The sequence below is a fragment of the Monomorium pharaonis genome, chromosome 5, assembly GCF_013373865.1.
Source record: "Monomorium pharaonis isolate MP-MQ-018 chromosome 5, ASM1337386v2, whole genome shotgun sequence".
Taxonomy (NCBI): domain Eukaryota; kingdom Metazoa; phylum Arthropoda; class Insecta; order Hymenoptera; family Formicidae; genus Monomorium; species Monomorium pharaonis.
In genome coordinates this window covers 13,789,469-13,811,907 of record NC_050471.1, presented here as the reverse complement: position 1 = coordinate 13,811,907, position 22,439 = coordinate 13,789,469, and the positions used below count along the sequence as shown (strand labels likewise).

At 35.2% G+C, this 22,439-nt stretch overlaps 1 protein-coding gene across 6 annotated transcripts in view; it reads right to left on the bottom strand.

Annotated features, from left to right (window-relative positions):
• The window catches only part of LOC105836110, a 73,459-nt gene extending 57,688 nt beyond the window's left edge, over positions 1–15,771 (bottom strand). The window contains exons 1-2 of one of the 6 annotated variants that reach the window (XR_004963257.1): positions 15,593–15,765; positions 14,327–14,476 (exon numbers count right to left, since the gene is read on the bottom strand). Coding sequence is in view for 4 of the 6 variants with exons in the window: in XM_012679928.3 (XP_012535382.1) it covers positions 14,315–14,476; positions 15,593–15,644 (214 nt within the window). In the remaining 2 variants the exon portion in view is untranslated. Of the gene's footprint in view, positions 1–14,314; positions 14,477–15,592 lie in introns of all 6 variants that reach the window. The other 5 variants (XR_004963256.1, XM_012679929.3, XM_012679927.3 and 2 more) reach the window with 5 other exon arrangements.
• Positions 15,772–22,439: the final 6,668 nt, after the last annotated feature.

Genomic DNA, 22,439 nt, shown 5'->3' with positions numbered 1-22,439 from the left:
TTATTATAATTTTTTTTCACAGGAAAAAAATTTTTTATATATAAATACCCTGCATAAAATGTCTTATTCAATAATAATGTTTCGCATTCACGAGATTTTATCATGAATTCTGCTTTGCAAAAATTTCGGATTAGATTATGGGCCAATACTTTTCAGTGCGATATTGAGAATAGAATCACGAAATCTGGTATGCCTCTGAATCCGATAACAATTAGCAGAAGTGAATCTTTTTAATGTGAGGATTCGCAATTATTTCAATGCCTCTTATTGCGTTTAAATGCGAAGAATTGTTTAGACTCGAGTGAATTCTTTTGAATGCAAGAGTTGGCATTTGATGAAATTTTATTGAATGCGATAAAATAAAGATTTGAAATAAATTGAATCCTTTTTAAGCAGAATTCAGAAAGTATTTAAACTGTCTATATTTTTAAATTCTTTTCAATCCGACGTTTTATGCAGAGTATATATAATTATAATATACACAAGATGTAAAAAAAAAAAAAAAACTATATAATTGCCTATATAATTGTCTAAAAAAATTGCCTATATTTATATTTTAAGATTTAAGAAAATACATATGATCATACGTGAGAAATTTTTTCTTATTTTTCATATTTAACTTTTAGTAAAAAAAACAGTAGAAAAATTATTTTTTTAATCCATTATTTCAGTATGATTATTATTTTGTACTAAATAAAAATTTTACAAAAAATAAATTAATACAGAAATATATGGACATTTTATGTATAATTATATAGATTTACATATATTTTGTATAAAAAATTTTTTATTGAGTCTCTCTATAATTTGTATTATTTTAATCTACTTATTTTTTTAACAATATATACAGCTTAGACTATATATACTAAATTAGCATAAATTATTATTTTTCTTTTAACTACATGATACAATATTTTGCAAAGTGCATTTAAAACTGTTGAGAATGTGCGTGCACACCATTTGAAAATAATATCTTTTTAGACTAACAGTCATGATGCACGAATATCTAGATGAGATGCGCCTAGTTGTTACTGGCCCCGAATGCGGCTTATTTCATGTAGGAAGGCATTATTGACGCCTACTGTACATACTTGGCGTCGCGCCGCTACCGCGTCGCTTGATGATGTAAGTATATATACTATTGTGCAAATATTTGAGAAATATGTATATTGCCTCTCAACTTTACAGCGTCTGTGGATTAGATAGAAAAACACCATATATCTCTCTCTCTTTTTGTCTGTTCAAGATCGAATGTATTTATTAAAGTTTATTCGTTTTAAGGTTTATATATTTACTTCGTACGTTCCTGTCATTGATTACCGATTGTTTCGCGCAAAGACAGCAGCGTACGGAGCATCGGAGCGCCCCCGAAACCAGTGAGCGGACTCTGAATTTACGTGATAGAACGAAAAAACACTAATTTTGAGAGTTTACACTCAAAATTGAGTGTTAATACTCGATTTTGGGAGTTTACTCCCAAATTTAGGTGTATATGCTCAAATCTTGAGTATTTACATTAAAGATTGAGTGTTTATACTCGAACATTGAGTGTGTACACGCACCGGCAGAAATGGTGTCCCTCGGAGTCCAGCGCGGCGATCACCCACATACACGAAGCGCCGTACGTGTTACTAGGCGCGCGGTGAAGTGGAGACGCGGAGGAGCAAAAAAAGTGGCGATCGCGCCGCTGTTGCATCCTTCACCAACGCTACACGCTCAAGAAGGATAGAGTTATGATGAGTAAGAAGACGTGATATCGATTCGCTGGTGTCCATATTTGTTTCACTTGCACTCAGTACTAATGACATCTTTCGCTTGAGTGCAAATAAAACTGATATTGGACACCAGCGAATCGGTATCACGTCTTTTCACTCATCATAACTCTGTCCTTCTTAAGCGTTAGTGAAGGATGCAACACCGGCGCAATCCCAAATTTCTAAGCCGAGGGACATCATTTCTGCCGATGCGTGTACACCCAATGATTGAGTGTTCCCAGCAAACACAAAGTTACATGTAACGTGCTTGTTAGTTGTAATTTCTCACTCAACAATGTAATTGTAATATAACACGTGTGTTATATTACAATTACATTGTTGAGTGGGAAATTACAACTAATAGGAACGTTACATGTAACTTGGTGTTTGGTGGGTTCATACCAAAATTTTGATTTAAATACTGAATATTTGAAAGTACACTCTCAACATTTGGATATAACACTCAATAAATGAGTGTATACTTCCAACATAAAGTGTGAATACTGAAACGTTGGGGATGTACGCTCAACATCTATCGGTTGAAGGTATACACTTAATATTGAGTGTACATTCTCAAACATTGGATTAGAAAATGTTAAATAAAAACAAAAGCAAGAAAAGCAAGTTCAACCGAGATTAAAATTAATCTGCATTGGTAGAAATGGACATAAAACGAATATCTAAAATAAACATTCAACTATAGAGTGTTCAGCTGGTTTTGAATGTTAATTTGAGCATTACTTTCAACTTGGATGTTTGCCATCTAATTGAGTGTTAATTTCAGTGTTATTCTTGAATTTAGGATTGACATTGAAATTAACACTCAAATTAGATTTCGAACATTCAAGTTGAGAGTAATAACACTCTAATTAAAAGTACATTAAAAAGCGAACACTCAAGTTGAGTGTTTACACTGAATTGAGTGTTTACCCCTTGTCCCAAATTATACTCAACTTGAGTATTTTTTTAAGTGTTATTTTTAGTGTTTTTTCCGTAAGGGGACTCACTGTCAAAGATACTCTTGTCAAAGCGCCACGTGCTTCTCTCAAAATTCCTTTTGTTCTACCGATTTTTAAGTTTAATCTCAGAGCTAGTTTAATAACCTACGACTCTCCGTTACCTGTAAGCGCGGCTGCGTGAAGTGTTCAAAACGAAAATCCAGACCAAAACTATTAAAAGGAAACGAGCGTACACCACTTCTGCGAGAGCGTCAAAACGGATTAGATTATCACGAGTGATCATTAATTCTAGACTCGTTCTGAACTGTAAGAACATAAAAGCTCGTCCGGTTTTGTATCGTATCGCAAAGAAACCTTGTTTTATTGTATGAAATCAATTCGAAAGCAGGAATAAAAGTTGGTGGCTAATGTGTTAAGTAGAAACTCATTCGTTCTCTCTCTTCATTTTCCCTATTCGTCGCGCAGCTGATTCCGGGAAATAATTGTGCTATTTTGACAAGTGCAACACTTTCTCTCTCTCTCTCTCTCTCTCTCTCTCTTTCTCTCTCTCTCTCTCTCTCTCTCTTTCTCTCTCGCATGATTAAGGCTGCTGTCCTTTTGACATTACATATACATCGAAAATTTTTTCTTCTCCTTTTAATAAAGAGAGAAGGAGAAGAATGCTTCAAAGCATTTGTAGCATCAAGTGGACCGCATCAGCCTTTGACAAAACACAAATTCAGACTCTGTTACAGAATCTTTAATATTAATCGTTATTTATTTTCAGCTTTTCAATTGGATAATTATTTCGATTTTTTCAATAATTTTTTAAAATTAATTCAAACAAATTTACGTAGCTCATAAATATATGCATAAAAAAATTAATTGGTTCATATGCAAATGCTTATGCACCTAATGAATGTTTGTCTGGACAGACTTTTTGGGCCGGTTGTTTAATAACTTTATTTGACAAAACTTACAAGGGAACCTCGCCAACCCGAAAATTCTGATTTTAATAAAACTTGGCATAAATGTAGAGGAGGCAAATACATGAATTTAGAAATTTTTAGTTGATGCTTATAAACAGTTTAAAGGGTTGAAAATACTCTTCAAAAGTTGAGGGTTTTTGCCTTTTCTTGATATACCTCGTAAACTAAATAAAATATCAGAAGATGTTTTATACAAAAGTTTTACAGCATAAATACTTTTTTTTAACTGTTATTCATTAAAAAAATTTTTTTTTTAATTTACCCTTTCCTATGTTGAATATTTATTGCAACAAAATTTCAATTTTAGTGAAATTCGGTACAAATGTAGAGGGGGACAATACATAAATTTAGAAAATTTTAGTTGGTGTTCAAAGTGGTTTAAAGGGTTATAATCACCCTGCAAAAGTTGAAACACTTTTGTCTTTTTTCAAGTTTTTCACAATGGTTTTCTGGTATTGTTACAAAATTTTGTTCAAGTTTGTGATTAATAACTGAATATCGTCACAAGTATGTACTTCTTGATTCCTGGCGCTCGATCTCTTATGTGGAATTAACTGGAATCGACATAGTTAGTGATAGACAAGTATAAGTATGGGTGCTTTCCATTTAGTCGATACAAATTGACATAAGTGTCGTTCTATCTTCGTTATCATTGAATACCAATAAAGATAGAACGATGCTTACGTCAACTTATGTCACTAAATGAAAAGCACGCTATATAGGAGAGAGGTACCAACTGATCACGTGACCTTTTGTGAATTGTTGTAATTCTTGCTCAATATCGCGTAATTGGTTGTCGCCTCTCTCCTATATATAGGCTTTCTCGTAACTTAATTATATCAATATTATAATTTCTTATTCAACTATATAAATATAATATAACACGTATATGTTATTACGTAACATTTACAGTTGTGTAGGAATATTGTTAAATAGAAAATTGTAATATTAACGCATTGTTATTATTACTTTCTGTTTATTGAGTAAAGTGAATGGCATAGTTAGAATAAGTAAACACCAAGTTCAATACCTCTCGGAGTTGACTTTAATAATTTCTGAAATAAAAAAATAATTTTCTATAATGTATCATTTTTATTTTTTATTGTCATGTTTTTTAAATATAAAAATTAAAACTTACCTGATAATCTTTTCTATTTGCACTTTTTTCACTTGAAATACGACTATTCTTTGTTATTATTCAATTATTTTAATATGATACTTTTTTCAATAAGTTTCAATAAATAAACTTTAGTGTCCGTCGTGTGCGCGCTGTATGGAAGCGGAGAGTATTGAAGGTATTGACCGGAGCGAATTGCACAAGAACAGATTTTTTTCATCTCGGATAAAGTGCCTTTATTTCGTACAGGGATCATCCGCTCTAATCAACGAAAGTTCGACACAGAGTGTCCTCACTTCTTCTAACCGCGCTTAATTCCTCTGTCTTCTTGTTCTCCTCTGTGACCATAAATATAAATATATTCGCTTTCTCTGATATATTATTCCTACTCGCGTTGCTACGTCACATTGTAAGATTCGAAAATTCGCTCTGTAATTTTCTTTATAACCGGCGGTGATTTCGTGGCTGCATGATCGCAACAGGACTCCCCTGTCAGTACTGAACAGTACGTGATTATTTAGTATGCGGATTTTTTTTTTTTTTTTTTTATGAGTACGCGGTAACATTGTGACTAATATACTATAATAAATAATGTAATATAAATATAAATATAATACAAACGGTCATATGAATAATATCGTGTGAAGCAAAAATCATAATTTACATTAATTTTCCTACAGAGCGGACGATTCGTTTTTTTTTAATTTTACAATCAGTTATAGGACTCAATTTTGCTATATTTTACGCATTCGTCATTTCTTTTTAACTTGCGCCTACATGCAGTCGGTCCGGGAAGCTCACTCTCCTGCCCGATCTAGTCCTGACCGTTGCTCGTTCCTGCAATGATCGCTCGGTCTCAGCTGTTCTCTCCTCGGCTGCTTTGTCGTTCCTTGGCCTGGCTTCTCCTGTTTGGTCAGTTTTATTTTCTAAAAATAAATAGGCTGGCTTTAGCCGGTCAATCATAACCGTGATAGATTTACCGCCAACGCGTATGACGAAATCCTTATCATTTCTTTTCACGACCTCGAACGGACCGTTGTACGGTGGCTGCAAGATGTTTTTCGGCCCATCATGCCGGACAAAGACCTGTTCTGCTGTTCTCAGGTTCCTGAATACGAACGGGCGTCTCTCCCCGTGGCACGTTCCGTGGACCGAGCATAACTCGTCGAACCGACGACGCAATTCCTTAATGAAATTTGCGTCGTCGATTGGTTCTTCGGCCGCTCGTTGGCACAGGAATTGCCCCGGGAGTCGGAGCGTCTCCCTATACGCAAGTTCAGCTACCGTCGCCTTCAAGTCATGTTTCCAGGCAGCCCTAATGTCCAGAAGTACTGTCGGCAGCACTTGCGTCCATTGACTGCTTCCTTGGCACCTGATTGCCGCCTTCAGCTGTTGATGGAACCGCTCCAACATCCCGTTTGCCTGGGGATGGTATGCCGTCGTCTTCAGCTGCACTATTCCTGATAACTCAACTGACGGAAAAGCTGTGACTCGAACTATCGGCCCTGGTCTGTTGTGACTCGCAAAGGGGCCCCGAATCAGCATATCCAACCCTCGTAGAAACTTCGTAGCCACCGTCTCTGCCTCCTGGTTCTCGAGTGGGAACGCTTCCGGCCACCATGTGAAGCGATTTACACAGGTCAAACAGTATCGCTTTCCTTCTAAAATAGGCAATACAATTATGTTAATGTGAAACATCGGGACGGCGCGCGGCGCGTTAAACATTCCAAGTGATGCCGTCACGTGTCTCGAGATCGTCGCGCGCTGACACGGCACGCATGTGCGGGCCCACTCTCGACAATCTTTTTTCATCGACGGCCAAACATATCTTTCCGACATGGCCTTGACCGTCGCTTTAATTCCCGTGTGCGCCAACCCGTGGACGCTGCGAAACGCTTTTTCGCAAAAAGGCTTGGTCAGGAATGGTCGTGGCGTTTGTGTCGTTACATCGCAAAATATTGCAACTTCTTTCCCGGGATGTTGACTCTCTCTAATTTTAAACCCGTTTGTTGTTGCAAAAATTTCCTCAATTCTTCGTCCGAGTCTTGAGAATCTGCCAACTCCGCGTAATTTATTGACTCCTGTACTTCGTCAATTCTTGAGAGTGTGTCGGCCACTACATTCTCTGATCCGGCTGTATGTCGGATGTCCGTAATACATTGGCCGATTAGATCCAGGTATCGGAACTGTCGCGGCGAGCACTTATCTGTCTTTTGTCTGAACGCATAAGTTAACGGTTTGTGATCGGTAAAAATTGTAAATGTTCGCACCTCCAGCATATGCTTAAAGTATTTCACAGCTGAATACACGGCTAACAACTCTCTGTCAAACGCGCTGTATTTCGTCTCCGTCGAGATTAATTTTTTCGAAAAGAAACCGAGCGGTTCCCAGCTGTCGCGGTCGCGCTGCTGGAGAACGGCTCCTACGCTACGATCCGACGCGTCTGTGAATACCGCCAGTTCCACACCGATTCTCGGATGCGCTAATAATGCTGCCTGTGCCATGCACTCTTTTGATTCCTTGAAAGCTCGTCTTGATTGCTCGTCGCAGAATATCAATTCCTTGCCTTTTACCTTTTCGCGGAGACAATCGTTCAACGGAGCTTGAATCTCAGCGGATCGAGGTAGAAATCGCTTGTAAAAATTGATTATGCCAAGATATCTCCTGAGCTCTTTCGCTGTCCTTGGCAATGGAAACTCCTTGATCGCTTTCACGCGCTCTGGCAACGGACGAGTGCCCTTCTTCAACACCGAATAACCGAGAAATTCGATTTCCGACCTGCCGAATACGCATTTCGCGGGATTCACGACGACTCCGTATTTCCGCAACCGTTCAAATAATATTTTTAAATGCATAAGATGCTCTTCTTCCGTAATCGACGCGACTAAAATGTCGTCGATGTACGTGAAACAAAAATTCAAGCCCTGGAGGATCTCGTCCATAAACCGTTGGAACGTTTGCGCGGCGTTTCTCAATCTGAACGACATGTACGGGAACTCAAAAACAGCCCGAACGGTGTCGTAATTACCGTTTTGTGTATATCTGCTTCGGCGACCGGGATCTGGTGATATGCTCGTACGAGGTCTATCGTCGTAAATACTTCCCGGCCTTGTAGCGCCTGTGCGACGTCATGTATGTGCCGCACGGGATAACGGTCGGGTATCGTGCGTGCGTTCAGCGCTCGATAATCGCCGCACAGACGCTACTCTTCACCTTTTTTGTATAAGATGTAATGGAGATGACCAATTACTTTTCGATGGTCACGCGACTCCTAACTCCACGAGCTTTTGAAATTCTTTCTTTGCGGCCACCAAACGCTCCGGCGCAAGCCTTCGCGGGCTGCATACAACGGGTGGCCCCCGCGTCGTTTCTATAAAATGTTTTGTATCGTGCTTTGTTTCACTTGGCCGGCCTTCCGGTCGCGTCAATTCGGGGTATCGTGCTAATAACTCGTAATAATATGTGACTCCGGTTACCGTCTTGATGCTCGGCGTTCCGCATTGCGAACACTATCCACGCACCGTCATGCTCGTCACTCCGTCTACCAAGCGACTATTCCGAAGATCTACTAACAAGCCATAGAATGACAGAAAATCGGCGCCAATTATTGGTCGCGACACGTCTGCAACGACGAACCTCCACGTGAACGTCCGTCGCAACCCGAGGTTCAACGTTAAAGTTTCCGTCTCGTACGTGTAAATTGGTGTTCCGTTAGCAGCGGAGAGTTCGTATTCCGATCGCGGTCGCGTTCCGCGCACCATACGGCGCGGATATACGCATAAGTCCGCTCCAGTCAACCAGAAATCTCACCTTTGTGTCCTGGTCGGTAATAAACAGGCGACGCGTCAGCTGGCCATCCTCGATTGTCGCCTCTACCGATCGGCCGCTGCGTTTCTCCACGATGCCGACTCAGCGCACGGCGGATCACAACGTCTAGCGTTCGGCCCGAATCTCCAATGGTACCAGCACAAATTGTTGCTGGCCATGACCACTCGCGAACGCGACCGCGAACGCTGCCGTCCGAAACTCGTTACGGCTTTGCTCCAACTGCCCGACGGCCTCAATGGACCTCCGAAGGGCCACTATCTGTTCCGTCATCTCCTGCTGCAGCGACAACTTCATCTGCGTTAATTGGAGGTTGATCTTTGCCTGAAACGGGGCCGCGCTATCTGCCTCAATCCCACACGTTACCGACGGCGTTGCAGCCTCCGCTATCTGGAGAGCCGGAGCACGTACCGCTCCCGCAATCGCACCCGCAATGTCCGCGAGCTGGTCGAGGGTATCGGTCGCTCTTACCACCAAATGTGGCTGCAAATATGAAGGTAATCGTATTGGCCCCGGTCATTTTGTGGCCAAAATGTATAACAATGGATGGGAAGACCTTCCTTCCCCTCCCGTCGTTCATCTACAGATCTTGGAGGCGGAGAGTAAAGGTATTGACCGGAGCGAATTGCACAAGAACAGATTTTTTAAATCTCGGATAAGGTGCCTTTATTTCGTACAGGGATCGTCCGCTCTAATCGACTGTTCGACACCGAGTGTCCTCGCTTCTTCTAACCGCGCTTAACTCCTCTGTCTTCTCGTTTTCCTCCGTGATCATAAATATAAATATTTTCGCTTTCTCTGATATATTATTCCCGCTCGCGTTGCTACGTTACATTGTAAGATTCGAAAATTCGCTCTGTAATTTTCTTTAAAACCGGCGGTGATCTCGTGGCTGTATAATCGCCACAAAACAATGACAACTTAAGACGGTCTCAAGATTTTGACTATATCGTTGTCATTGTTTATTTATTGGATTTCATTGAAAAAAGTATCATATAAAATTTCAAATCATGTCCCTCACCAAGAACCGAAAACGTGCGTCTTTATTATGGTATGGAAAAGACGATGTCCGGAAAGGATAAATTCTTATAAATTATATATATATTATTTTCTGTGATTTTCGTTTTTTATATTTTATTGTAATTTCAACCTGCCTTGTAATTTCGTGTGACTAACCTACACGTCAATTAATCTCCAAATTATAAAACAAACAATGTAAGTTATATTTCGTAAAATTTATAATAAAGAAAACACAGAAGTATCGGAAAGGAGTAATTGTAGCTTTATGGTAGAGATGTTGCTTGAAAAGGAGAAAGATCTAAACTGGAATCCTGAATGCTGTGCCTTTTTCTTTCCTTGATTATTGGCACCGAGCGGATTCTCATTCATTGAACAATATGGCCATGAAGGATATAAAAGAAAAACAATCAAAAATGTAATCCAAAATGTAATCGTGATACGTGAAAGAAATGAAAAACCACAGATTGCTATGGATTTGCAGTGGGAATCTGATTGCTGCCAATTTGTCCGCAATCTACTAGCATTTTGCTATTAGAGGTATTAGTGTTGGACTAGTGTGTCTTTCAAAAGACGGTGCCTTTCGCAACATCTTTTAAAAGACGACGAAAGAGGGTGCATTTTGCAACGCTATTTTATCTATCCGTTGCAGTGCGGACTGTAACATTCCTCTCCCGTTAAAAGAGAAAACAAGGATGCGATGTTTTCGTTTGGGAGCGTCCCAGATGCGTAGAGTGTAAAACGGACACCACTATAAATTTTCTAATTCTATCAAATTCTGTAAATTTATCCTAACTTTAACTTAAAGTAGTAATCTGATTAGTGGTGTCTGTTTTACATTGTGTGCATCTGGGACGCTCCCATGCGAAATCGTATCATGTGCAATCGAATCAGTGTGTAATCGGGTCCGTGATTAAACGGGTCAGTGCGCAATTGAGTCCGTGTGCAATTGATTCTGTATCTGATTTAACTGCTATGTGCCCAATTATTGTTGTGTCCAATAGAGTCTGTGTTCGATAGGGATTGTGTCCAATCGGGGCGGTGTGCAATCAAAACTGTGTTCGATCGGGAAATGTTATTGTGTCCGATTGTTCATGTGCGCAATCGGAATAGTTCCGTACATACAGGGTGTTAATAAATTTCCGCATAATATTCATACTATCATGTAACCCACGAAAACGAAGTTTTCTAACATTTTTTGATTTCATGCGTACAGCTCTTATAATTATTGTCGGAAAATAATGAAATATGGTCAATGAACGCATGGATATAACAAGGGGATATCTCACCTCACGTGTAGCGACGATCGCCTTGTTCTTCTGTTATACCAATGTGTTCATTGGTTCATTGGACAATAATTATAAGAGCTGTACGCATGGAATCAAAAAATGTTAGAAAGCTTTTTGTTTTCGATTTTCATAGGCTACATAATGGTATGAATATTATGCGAAGGTTTATTAACACCCTATGTAATGATTTGACGTATTTTTATAACAATAACTAAGGAAACTTTTATAGTCGCCAGTGATGATAAACCATGAATAAATGTTGAAACAATCGACTTTCTGGCAAAATTTCGTTTATTTCAGAAACGACGTTTCGACCCTTGATTTGGGTCCTCTTCAGGCTAAAGTAAAATTAATTGGCAAATATTCGACATAACAGCTTGATAGATTCAAACCAAAACGAATTATAAAGTCACGTTCTAAAATAGAAGTATCTCGTCGATATAGTCGATATAAGTAACATTGAATACGTTGATAAATAACCATATATGTATAGTTGTGCCAAACAGGATAAAAATTTTACTATAAATTATAATAATTTAAAATAATATAGTAGAATATCAAGTAGAAATAGTCAATCGAATTAACCATTTTTATATAATAAATGCAATCACAATTATAGTAAATGTAATTAAATTCCTAACATTCTATATTATATGTATAAAAAAAAGTATGTAGTTCGCGGATTGCCGAGGCGACGCACGCGGCACTTTTCTCCTAATGCAATTTACACTCCAAAGGCTACATAAGCAGACCACCCACGGTGATAGAAACCGGATCGTCCTACGACCAACCTATGCTATCGTAGTGAGCTTTCGGGACATATGTATTTTTCATTACATCTTAAAGACACATCTTAGCTGTCATGGCTAAATTTTAGCTTCGGTAACGAATCCTTTTTAAGAAAATATATTAAATCCGAAAAAATTTTTCTCTCTGCCCGGGAAAAAATGCATATATCTAATTATATATAATTTTGTATGACTTTGTAGATTTATTTAGATCTAATTAGATCTAATCAGATCAGGTCAAAATCCATATACATCATTAGATCTACAAAGTTGTACAAAATTATATATAATTAGATATATACATATTTTCCCGGGCTGTTTTTATGTTCTAATATAAAAATGTACGCAGAAAAGGCAGTTATTAAATGTGACGCGACTAAAAAAATAACGCAACCCTACTTCTAGCGCGCTGCCTATAGCACGAGATTATCATCTCGTTTTGCCAGTAATTGAATGGTGGAACCTATATATTATTATATATGAATAAATTTGGTTTTTAATGTTCTTTAATTTTTGTTCTTACAAAATTTTCAAAATTTTGCAAAAAGGAGTGCGGTAACAGTAAATTAAAAAGTTTAAAGTGTTCGATAAATATAAATATATTATTATAAAGAATATAAAATATCATAAAACTATTTTATAAAACATTTTTCCGTAAACCTTATATTTTCAAATATATTCGCCAAAAATGAAAAAAAAAAAGCATTATTTTCGAGAGGTGATTTCAATCCCCAAACGTCGAAATACGTAAAAAAATATGGGTCTAATATTGTTTTATGTTCTACAACTGTGACGTGATTTTATCCATCACAAGGGCCTAAGCCCGACTGAGAGGAGAAAATTTGAGATTGCACCCTCGTGTTAGCGGAGAGCGATTTCTCCACTTCGACGGTATATATATTTTTGTGCATTGTATCGTGTTTTTCGTGATTATAATAAATTTTGTTAAGTGCTTTAGTGGCTGCGAAATTGCGAGCAAGATTTGGATGAGAGGCCAAAAGGAATTGACGTTGTAAAAATGAGAGGATTCAAGGAAGATGCAGCTACGACGGTGTGAATGGGGCCTGCAACTGCCGATCACCGGCTGAGTTCCTCTATCGGAGCCGTCGGCTATTCGGAGGCACGAGGTGCAGTGCCTAGGAAGAAGATCGAAGAATTGAAGGATCAAAGTTTGGAGAACGCTCCGACTTAATTCAAGGAGAAATTGGAGTATTGCAGGACGCATTCATAGGCCCCGGTGGATCCCAATATTCCATATTGGATAAGTTGCCGCGGCTTGGCCAGCTGAGGAAATTGTTCCGCAAGGCGTAGGATTGACAGGTGGCAGCAGGTACTGACGGCAGAGAAAGTCTTGGGAAAACGAAAGTGGCGCTAGGTCGAAATATCGAATTCAACTGAATTTCATATATCGTGTACGTTCACGTATTTGTGTGAAGTTTCGTATCAAACTCGTTCGTAATCTCGATCTTTTTCCCCACCGGAGCGGCCGCCGATAGTCACATTGTATTGCATGTTGTGAGATTAAGTTTTGTTGAAAAATGTCCGATGTTCATGTAAATTCCAGTGAACTATTAGCGTATCGTGCGTTGTAACGAGTGGACGTATATTAAGGATTTTTGGTATTGCGTATCGTGGTATTGCGAAGTACGTTCGAGTCAAATCGAGTCGCATTATTACTGCTGTAAATTCCGATTGATTGCCGCGTCGTATATTGAAAATTCCTCGCGGAAATTTACGTATCAGATTGGCGACTTAAAACGTCGAAATAGCGAGATAGTTAACATTGCGAACTATTTATTGTACCAATATCACTGCGTGCTTTATTCTTTTTATATAGCATACCACGTCATTTCTAATCTTTTGTACATTTAATGAAATAAATATCATTGGAAGGATACGTTATTATTTTGTATAGGCAAGTAAAAATTTATTTTTCCATAAAAATGTATTTTTCTGCATAATTTAAACGTATTTTAAATATATTTGCATTAATAAATTTTGATGTTGCACAGAGGTACATAATGACGCAAAGGACGGCAGAGAAAGTTTCGAGGAGAAAACTAAATTTTAATAATTTTTTTCTTGACAAATTTTGCTTTGAAAAATCTTAAAAAATTATTATAAAATGTACGCATACTTTAAATAAAAGTATTGTTAAAAATTTGTATTTTTTTATTAAAAACTGTTATTTTTTACATTTTTTTACTTGGAGAGCTTGATGAAACTTCTTTAAACAAAAATAACAAAAAAATTCTTTTAAAGTTTGTTGTTTAAATTTAAAAATGCTGTTTTAAAAAAGTTGCTATGATGCTTTTTCGTAATATTAAACTTCCTGTACAAAATCTTATTTTTTACAAAATGTTTTTAACTTTAATTAAAGAGTTTACAAGAAAAGGAAGAATATTCTGAAGTGTTTAAATTTGCATAGATTTTTTCAATATTTCTTAAAAATTTTTAGTTTAACTTTTTGTGACATGTCAGAAAATCTCAAGCGTTCGAATATTTTTGAATAATAATGTAAATATTAAGGAAACTTTCACAATATTTTGTATGAAATTGAGCGAAATGTGTAAATCATTATTATCCAAAATACTTGCATAATATGATACTTTTGTGGCAATGATGAGATTCATTTCGAGGACAGGCGACTAAATCGAAAGCATTGGGTGTGTATGGATCGTTGCATTCTCCTTTATGTCCATGCCTTAAATCTGTGTTGCAATCATAACACCACGAATATTCCTTTTGTGAGTAAACAGCTAAAGAAAATGTTACATAATAATTGTTATAATATATGTTAATACAGTGCTAAAAAAATGTGTTGTATTTGTAACTATAATATTATAGTAAAATATTATATACACTATAATATTATAATAATTATATCATAAGTTGCATAAATTAATATTATAATTATGAGAATAATATAGTTTAAACTAACTATAACTTATATTATTAAATAACTATACAAATGTGGTTGAGTCCAAAAATGACTATAAATTATAGTGGTTATTATGGTTACTGCAACTATTTTTTTCTATTGGTGTAATTAAACTATTTCCTTCCGCGTTTGTCACTATATTGTTTAAGAAAAATATTAATAAAATATCTTTCTTGTAATTAATAAGCTGTACAAAGAACGCAATTTATTATTTGTATTTAATAAAACATATGAGTGCGTATTATGTGTATAAAAGTTAACTATAAATTAGAACTCTTAACTAAATCTTTATACAAAAGTATATTTAAAAAATTCATTAATTAAAAGAAATATAACTAATAAATTAATGTTTTTATGGCTCAACTTTTGTTCATTATTTATCGTTTTAAAAGTAGCAATGCTAAAAATTCTTTTAAACACATATATGAATAAAAAGTAAAAATACTTTCTTTGTAATATTGAAGTAAAAAAAATTAGAAGAAGTATTGATAATAATAATTTAATGTATTATCAAATAGTATACTACTTAAAAGTATTTTATACTTTTACATGAAAATAATATGTAAAACTTTATTTTTTATATTCCAACATTATTTTATTTCTGATTAAATTGCTCTGTTTTTCATAAAAAATGCTGTTTCATAAAATAAAAAAACTATATAGTTAAGAAGTTTGTTTATATATTAATTATAAATTTATTTCCAAAATTTAAAGTTTTTACAGTATGCAAAATAGATAAAAATTTCCTGCATTAATTGTGTATTATGCGTTTAATATTCATTTTATATTTATTTTATATAAATTCAAGATTAACAAAATTTAAAGTAACAAAACTCAGTTCAATCAAACAAAAATTAACTTACACAACATGATTCTCGAGTGTAACTTTATATTTTTATATAGCAATAATAAGATACTATAAAATTTTACTTACTGTTATGTAAAAAGCCAGACAGTATAATTGCGAATGAGAAGATTCCAATCATGTTGAAGAATGTTCTTTGCAAGAGAAAAAGAAAGAAAGAGATTTCTTAAAATACGCTCCTTGCAAGATATCTTATCTATGATAATCAAATAAACGTCGCGACAAGAAGCGTTACCCAATGAGCACACAATATTTTTTAAACGGTTTTTAAATATTTATTTTTAATTATTTTTACATTATCAGCCTTTTTAATGTACAAATAATATTTATTTGATATTTATTAAACATTTGTTTTATATTAATTATTTATTTCAAATAACGAATTAGAAAAAATATTTATAAAACGTTAATTTACCGTTTATTTAATATTTATAATTTATTAATTTTTTATTAAAAATAATCATTAAAAAAATTGTTTAAGTAATATTTATTTAACATTTATGTAATATTTATTTTACATTTTAAAAATCGTTTGAAACAATATTTAAAAAAATATTTATTTAATATTGATTTAATATTTATGTTACAATAATTAATTATTTAAAATAATGATTTGAGACAAATATTTATATAATATTTAATTAATGTTTTTATAATACTAACTCAACATTTTAATAAATCATTTAAAATAATATTTATGTAAAATTTATTTAATGTTTATGTAATAATTATTTCATATTTAAGAAATTTAAAATATTATTTTTAAAAATATTTGACTTCTGGTTAGGAAGTTTTACTAATTATGGAGCGTAAATCAAATATAAATTAAGAAATAATATGAATCTATATAATGAGAGTGTTAAAAACGTATAAATGAAACCTCTAACAATAAGAGACAAATTGAAATCGGAATGTAAAGAAAGTGGAGATTAAGACAAAATTGCACTTAGCGAAACAATATGGCATATTAACAATACTCAAAAATTATAAGAAATGACATCTAGTCTTTATTTTCTCATGAACGGAGCAAAAATAGATTTTTTCATAAGTTATTCCATACGCAGCTATTTTGCATATGTAAAAATTAGTAAAAAACTGTAAAACTTTATATTTAATTATAAAAATATGAGTTAACATGTTTCATCTTTTTGACAACATCTATTAAATGATCTATAACAAATATGTATGCATAAACACGAAGTATTTATGGATCATCACAAAGTGTTAGGTTGCGTACGATCTTTGAAGTCAATCAACGTCGACGTTGGCTAACAATTAGACGAATGACCGTTTTTTCGAGCGTATAAATCAAACACGTTCTAACAGTTGCGACAATGCGCGACACAACGTGCTCACGTGTGTCGAGCAGTTAGAGGGACTTATACAAATATGATTGGTTCGTGCTCTTAGTTCTTGTCGGATCTAAATATATAAACCAATCATTTATGTAAAAAATTTTACAACAGTTCCACCGCTACATTCTCCGCTGAACGCAATCATTGTTGCGTAGCGTGGAGTAATCATTGGGAACATGTCTTGTGTTAGAATTAATCTTCTCGTATAATTGTGTATCGGTTGGTTTGTGCATCAGTAAAGTTCTCAAGTTTAACAGCGTTTTCAACGTGATCGAATCTAAAACCTGGCTAATCTAGGTTGGACTCGGTCACGTCAAAAACGCAATAATACTGACATTATTATATATTGCTCTCCTCTTATGGACACTTCCTGCATAATTAACGCTCGGATATAAGGGTATATTTAAAAAAAAAAAGATCAATGACGTCGCACACCCAGATTCCTGTTGCTGAGGGAAATCAGCATCAGTTACATAAGGTAGGTAACAAACTTATTTATAACCTATTAACCTTAACAAGTAATTAATATTTTATGTTTTAGATATATACTTATGTATAATAATTATAATTATTCCAATTGCACACTCGCGATCAAATAGAGTAAAAAAATATGGGAAAAATAAATAAGTGCTTTGTGTCCAAAAAACATATGCGTTGAATAGTCAAAAAAGAACTATTAGAAACTTTGTTGGTAAATAACCAATTAATTAAAATAAATAATAAATCTCAAACTAAAACTGCATTCTAATCAGCAACGCAAAAAGGAAACAAAAATAAAAGAAATATTGACCAATTTGCACAGACCGAAAATCAGTGTACTGCAGCATTTCGAAAAGAAATAGATGAGGCAGAATCTATAAGATATATCAAACTCGATGATGATTTTCAATTACATAAATGTAACATAGAATTTGACGATAAAGATTCATCTATGACTGAAGAGTTTGTACTTGATGCTACGAAACAATGAGTTCTGAAATATAGACATTTATTAAGCCAACGGGCTATTAACGATATGTTACAAATTTTACGAGTGCCATATCCAAAGTTTCCTGCAGATTCGCGTATTTTTTTTAAAAACACCAAATTCGTGTCCCTATGAAATAATTAATGTGCCCCCCAGTCACATTGGTATAGAGAATATAATTTGTAGACTCTCTCATCAATGACAGTATTAATACATATAAAAAATTTCTTATTTCAAAATTCAAAACCAGTGTTACCCATTAATATAAACGTAGACGGATTACCTATTTCAAACAGTTCAAAAAGTCAATTTTGACCAATTTTGACTTTCTCTAAATGTAGATTCAGTTAGTCAAAATGCGTCAAAATCTTTTGGAATTTACCACGAGCACACAAAACCAGCTGATGTTAATCAATTTTTAAGTAAATTTGTTAGAGAATTTAAACATTTGCAAGATAATGCGTTTAACATATGCATTAAAACTGTGAAAATAAAGGCCAGTAAATTACTTTGTGATGCTCATGCTAAATCATTCGTTTTATGTACGAAAGGTCACACAGGATTTTACAGTTGCACTAAATGTATCCAAAGTGGTACGTTTATTAATAACCGACTAGCTTTCCCAGATACCAATGCAGACTTACGAACTAATGCAAGTTCAAAAAACAAATTAGATGATGAATTTCATAAAGGTACAACGCCTCTTGAAAATACATCGGGTTAGTTTCGCGAGTACCCCCTTAATGGTATGCATCTGGAATGAAAAAAACTGATAACGTTTTGGGTACGAGGACTAAAAAACATTCGCTTCACTGACGATGAGAAAAAAGCTATTAACGATCAAATATTATTTTTAAAGAATTATGTATTACCTAAAGACCTTTGGCCGCTTACCAAGAAGCTTAGACGACGTAAAGTACTTTAAAGCTACTGAACTAATTGTCAGTAGAGAAAGTACAGCAAATGATTCCTCCACTTCGAGGGACATGACAGAGTGGCACCTGGAATTACAAAAGGAACAACTGCGTTTCCAAAAAGAGCAGCTTAAGCAATTTCAAAGAATCGCCGATATGATATTGGAAATGAGAGGAGAGGATTCTGCGCGGGGAAGACGTGGAATGAATGGAACACTGAAAAATGACGATGCGTTAGCGGATCGCAGTATACGTCCTGTCGGGGGTTCGTCGCCCCGTTTGCGTATGGACGGTGGAATAATCGGAGGAGATGTCATAGCGTGGTTGTCGACTCAAATTCCTGAATTTGGAGGAACTAAAACGGAGAATGTAAAAGTGTGGATAAATCGAGTGGACCAGGTGGCAGAAATTCATGGCGCTTCGGACGGAATCACCTTGTTGGCGGCTTCAGGACGTTTCGTGAGCCACGTCAAACAATGGTACAACCATCAATCTGAAGATATGTTGAAAACGTAGTCAGGTCTGCGCCAAGAGCGGCGTGAAGTGTATGGCCGTAAGATTTCCTTCTGTAAGCTGCTGCAAAAAATCGAAAATAAAAAGTAGTGGTCCAATAAAGAAACGTTTGACCAATATGCCATGGAAAAATTGGCGTGGATTAAACAACTTGACTTACTGGTGTCGGATCAAATAAATCTTCTGGTAGGAGGAATCACCTCCGAGTCTCTTCGGGGTTCGGCCTCGCTGATCCAGGCTGAGTCCGTCGGGGAGTTCCTGAAAATAATGAGACATCTTGTTGAAAACGCTGTCGATCGGATAAAAAAAATGTCGTATTAAGCCGAAGGAAGAAAAACAAAGGATTTGACGTGCCGGAATTGCCAAAATAAAGGACATCATCACAAGGATTGCCGAGCGGACTTCATTTGCTTTTACTGCAAAGTCAAGGGACACAGGCAGTATGATTGTCCCAAAGTTAAGGAGCGTGCGGCGGAAACGGGAACGAGTCGGTCCTCGACGAGCGATGCGGCGGCCAGCGTCTCCGGGGATCCTGCAACAGCGCAAATGGTGGCTGCAGTTGAAAAGAAAGTTCTCAAGGTTGACAGCCCGTGTCGGTCGAAAATATTGACGGTAGAAAATGTAAGTTAACTGTTTTGATTGGTTCCGGAAGTCCGGTTTCTTTTGTCAAGCGCCGAACGTACGAAGATATAATAAAGCGAAATAATTCAAAATTATTAATGACAGAGCGAAATTTGCATAATTTAAATCAACGTTCGTTGAATGTGGTCGGGATTGCTCGCGTTAGTTTATCATTGCCGTTGTTGGGCGCAGTGAATTTTGGGGCTGACCTCTTCGTGCTCGATAATCTGTTTGATTTTGACTTGATCTTGGGAAGAGAATTCCTTAATAATAACAAACTTACCTTCGTGTATAAATCGTCCGTTGAAGGAAAACGTAACCGTGTTGACTTGTTTTCGCAGCTTCCGCTGTTTGTCGAAGAGCAGTCCTTAAGCAAAGATCTGAAAACCAGAGTAATGAAAATGCAAATTAAAAAATAATGCATTACTTATTAATTTTTTAATAAATAATTATTTCTTTACACATTAATTATTAAAAAAGTAATGCGTAATGAAAAAAATCGTTTTACTTATTTCAAAAGTAATGCGTATTAAAAAAAATCGCATTAATTATTTCAAAAGTAATGCGTAATGAACAAAAATCGCACTGATTATTAAAAAAGTAATGCGTAATTAAGGATCTTCGCATTCGTTATTGAAAAAATATTTTTTAATAAAACTCTTTATTTTGGAAAGCACGCATTTATGTACTTGGCGTATCTTTTTTACCTTTTTAAGGTTTTTTTTATGGGATTTCACTCCTTTTTGTAAAAATTGAAGAATTACTTCTTTTTTTAATTACATCAAGTTTCATTATACATACTTTTAAATGTGTTAATTTAATATGTATGTATGTATGTATGTATACATGTATATATTTTCCATAATTTATTTTATTTTATTTGTTCTGCAAAAAATATGAACGCATTTTTAGCATTTCGAGGCCAATTGCATTTCTTTATACATACTTAAATCATTTATTTATTAACACCCATTTTGCGCTTTTACATATCGTACATATCATGTTTGTATAATGTACATCGATTATATTTTCATTGTGATGAAAGATTGTACTAATAATTTTATATTTATTTGCATTGAGAGATAAAGTTAAGTTGAAATTATAAAATTATTTGCTTTTTCTCTTTTTCCTTTCTTTCATTTTCTCGCCCTCTCTTTTCCTCTTTCTTTTTCTCGTTTCTCTTTCACCATCTTTTTATTCTCTCTATTATACATATATTATACATATAAATCTATAATTGTAATTATAGCTTGAATATTCAGAAGCTTGTAATTTTATTAATTTTTAATATTTTATTATTATTATTTTTGACATTTACATTTATATCATGTATTTGTTTATATTATATATTTATTTTATTTTTGTTAACTTATTAGACTTTTTTCGCGTACCAATATTCACCATTTACATTATAAAATAATTTTTTAAATATTTTGGTTTTATAAAATTGTATGTAGGCACATTGTGAAGTCCCTTGAACAACAAACAGGCTTTGCGTGTGTGTGTGCATGTACATGTGAATTTGTGGAAAATAATTCAAATAAGTTTTTTCGCGCAAGAGATCTCAAGATCACAGAATTATTAAGTTTATTATATTTTTTTCGCGTACCAATATTCACTACTTACATTACGAAATAATTTTTATTTTAGTTTTATAAAATTATATGTAGGCACATTGTGAAACCCCTTGAACGACAAACTGGCTTTGCGTGTGTGTGCACATGTGAATGAGAAAAATAATCGAAGTGAGCTTTTTCGCGCAAGAGATTAGGAGATCTCAGAAATGAGTGTACCAATTTTAATCGGAATGGTCGCAATCGAAAGCTCGCATCAATATTATATAACAAAATTGCAATTAGATTTTTTATTATGATTTTAGTTTCTGAGATATTTTAACTGAAAGTGAATTTGACAGCTAAATTCCAGATAAAGCTTAGTAGCGGCGTGACATTTGCGCAGTGAAGTTTGCGTCATTTGCATTATGCAGCAGGATTCTTTATGTACTTGGCGTCGCGCCGCTACCGCGTCGCTTGATTATGCAATGTGTTACTAATGTATTATTAAATTGTAACAATAAAAATTAATACTTTTTAAAAATAGGATTATTTAATTAAAGTATACAAATGTTTAATAAAATGTACTTTATTAAATAAAAATATTATTTAATATTGTTACGTCCGGCTGAATATTCCACGCCGGCCGTTACGATCATATGAAGCGTCGCGCCGCGAAGACGCGTTGCTATAACAATCGGACACTGGCAGACTCGCACGCTCTCGCTACCGCGGATATGTGTGTAACGCTACCTGTTTGCGACCGTGGGATTCGCCGTAGCAAGGATGGCGCGGAATGGCGGGAAAATAACTCAGGCTGAGTTTGCGCTTCACTCACACTTTACTTCCCACAAATAAAAAAAACCTCACAATACATATATAATTAGTTTTACAGTAGTTCGCTTACTTCAGGTAATGAGCGCGTTGCGGTACCCAATAGACGCGGAACGCGCGGAAGGCGAGCGCCGGACGAGTCGCGGGCGCTGAGATTGC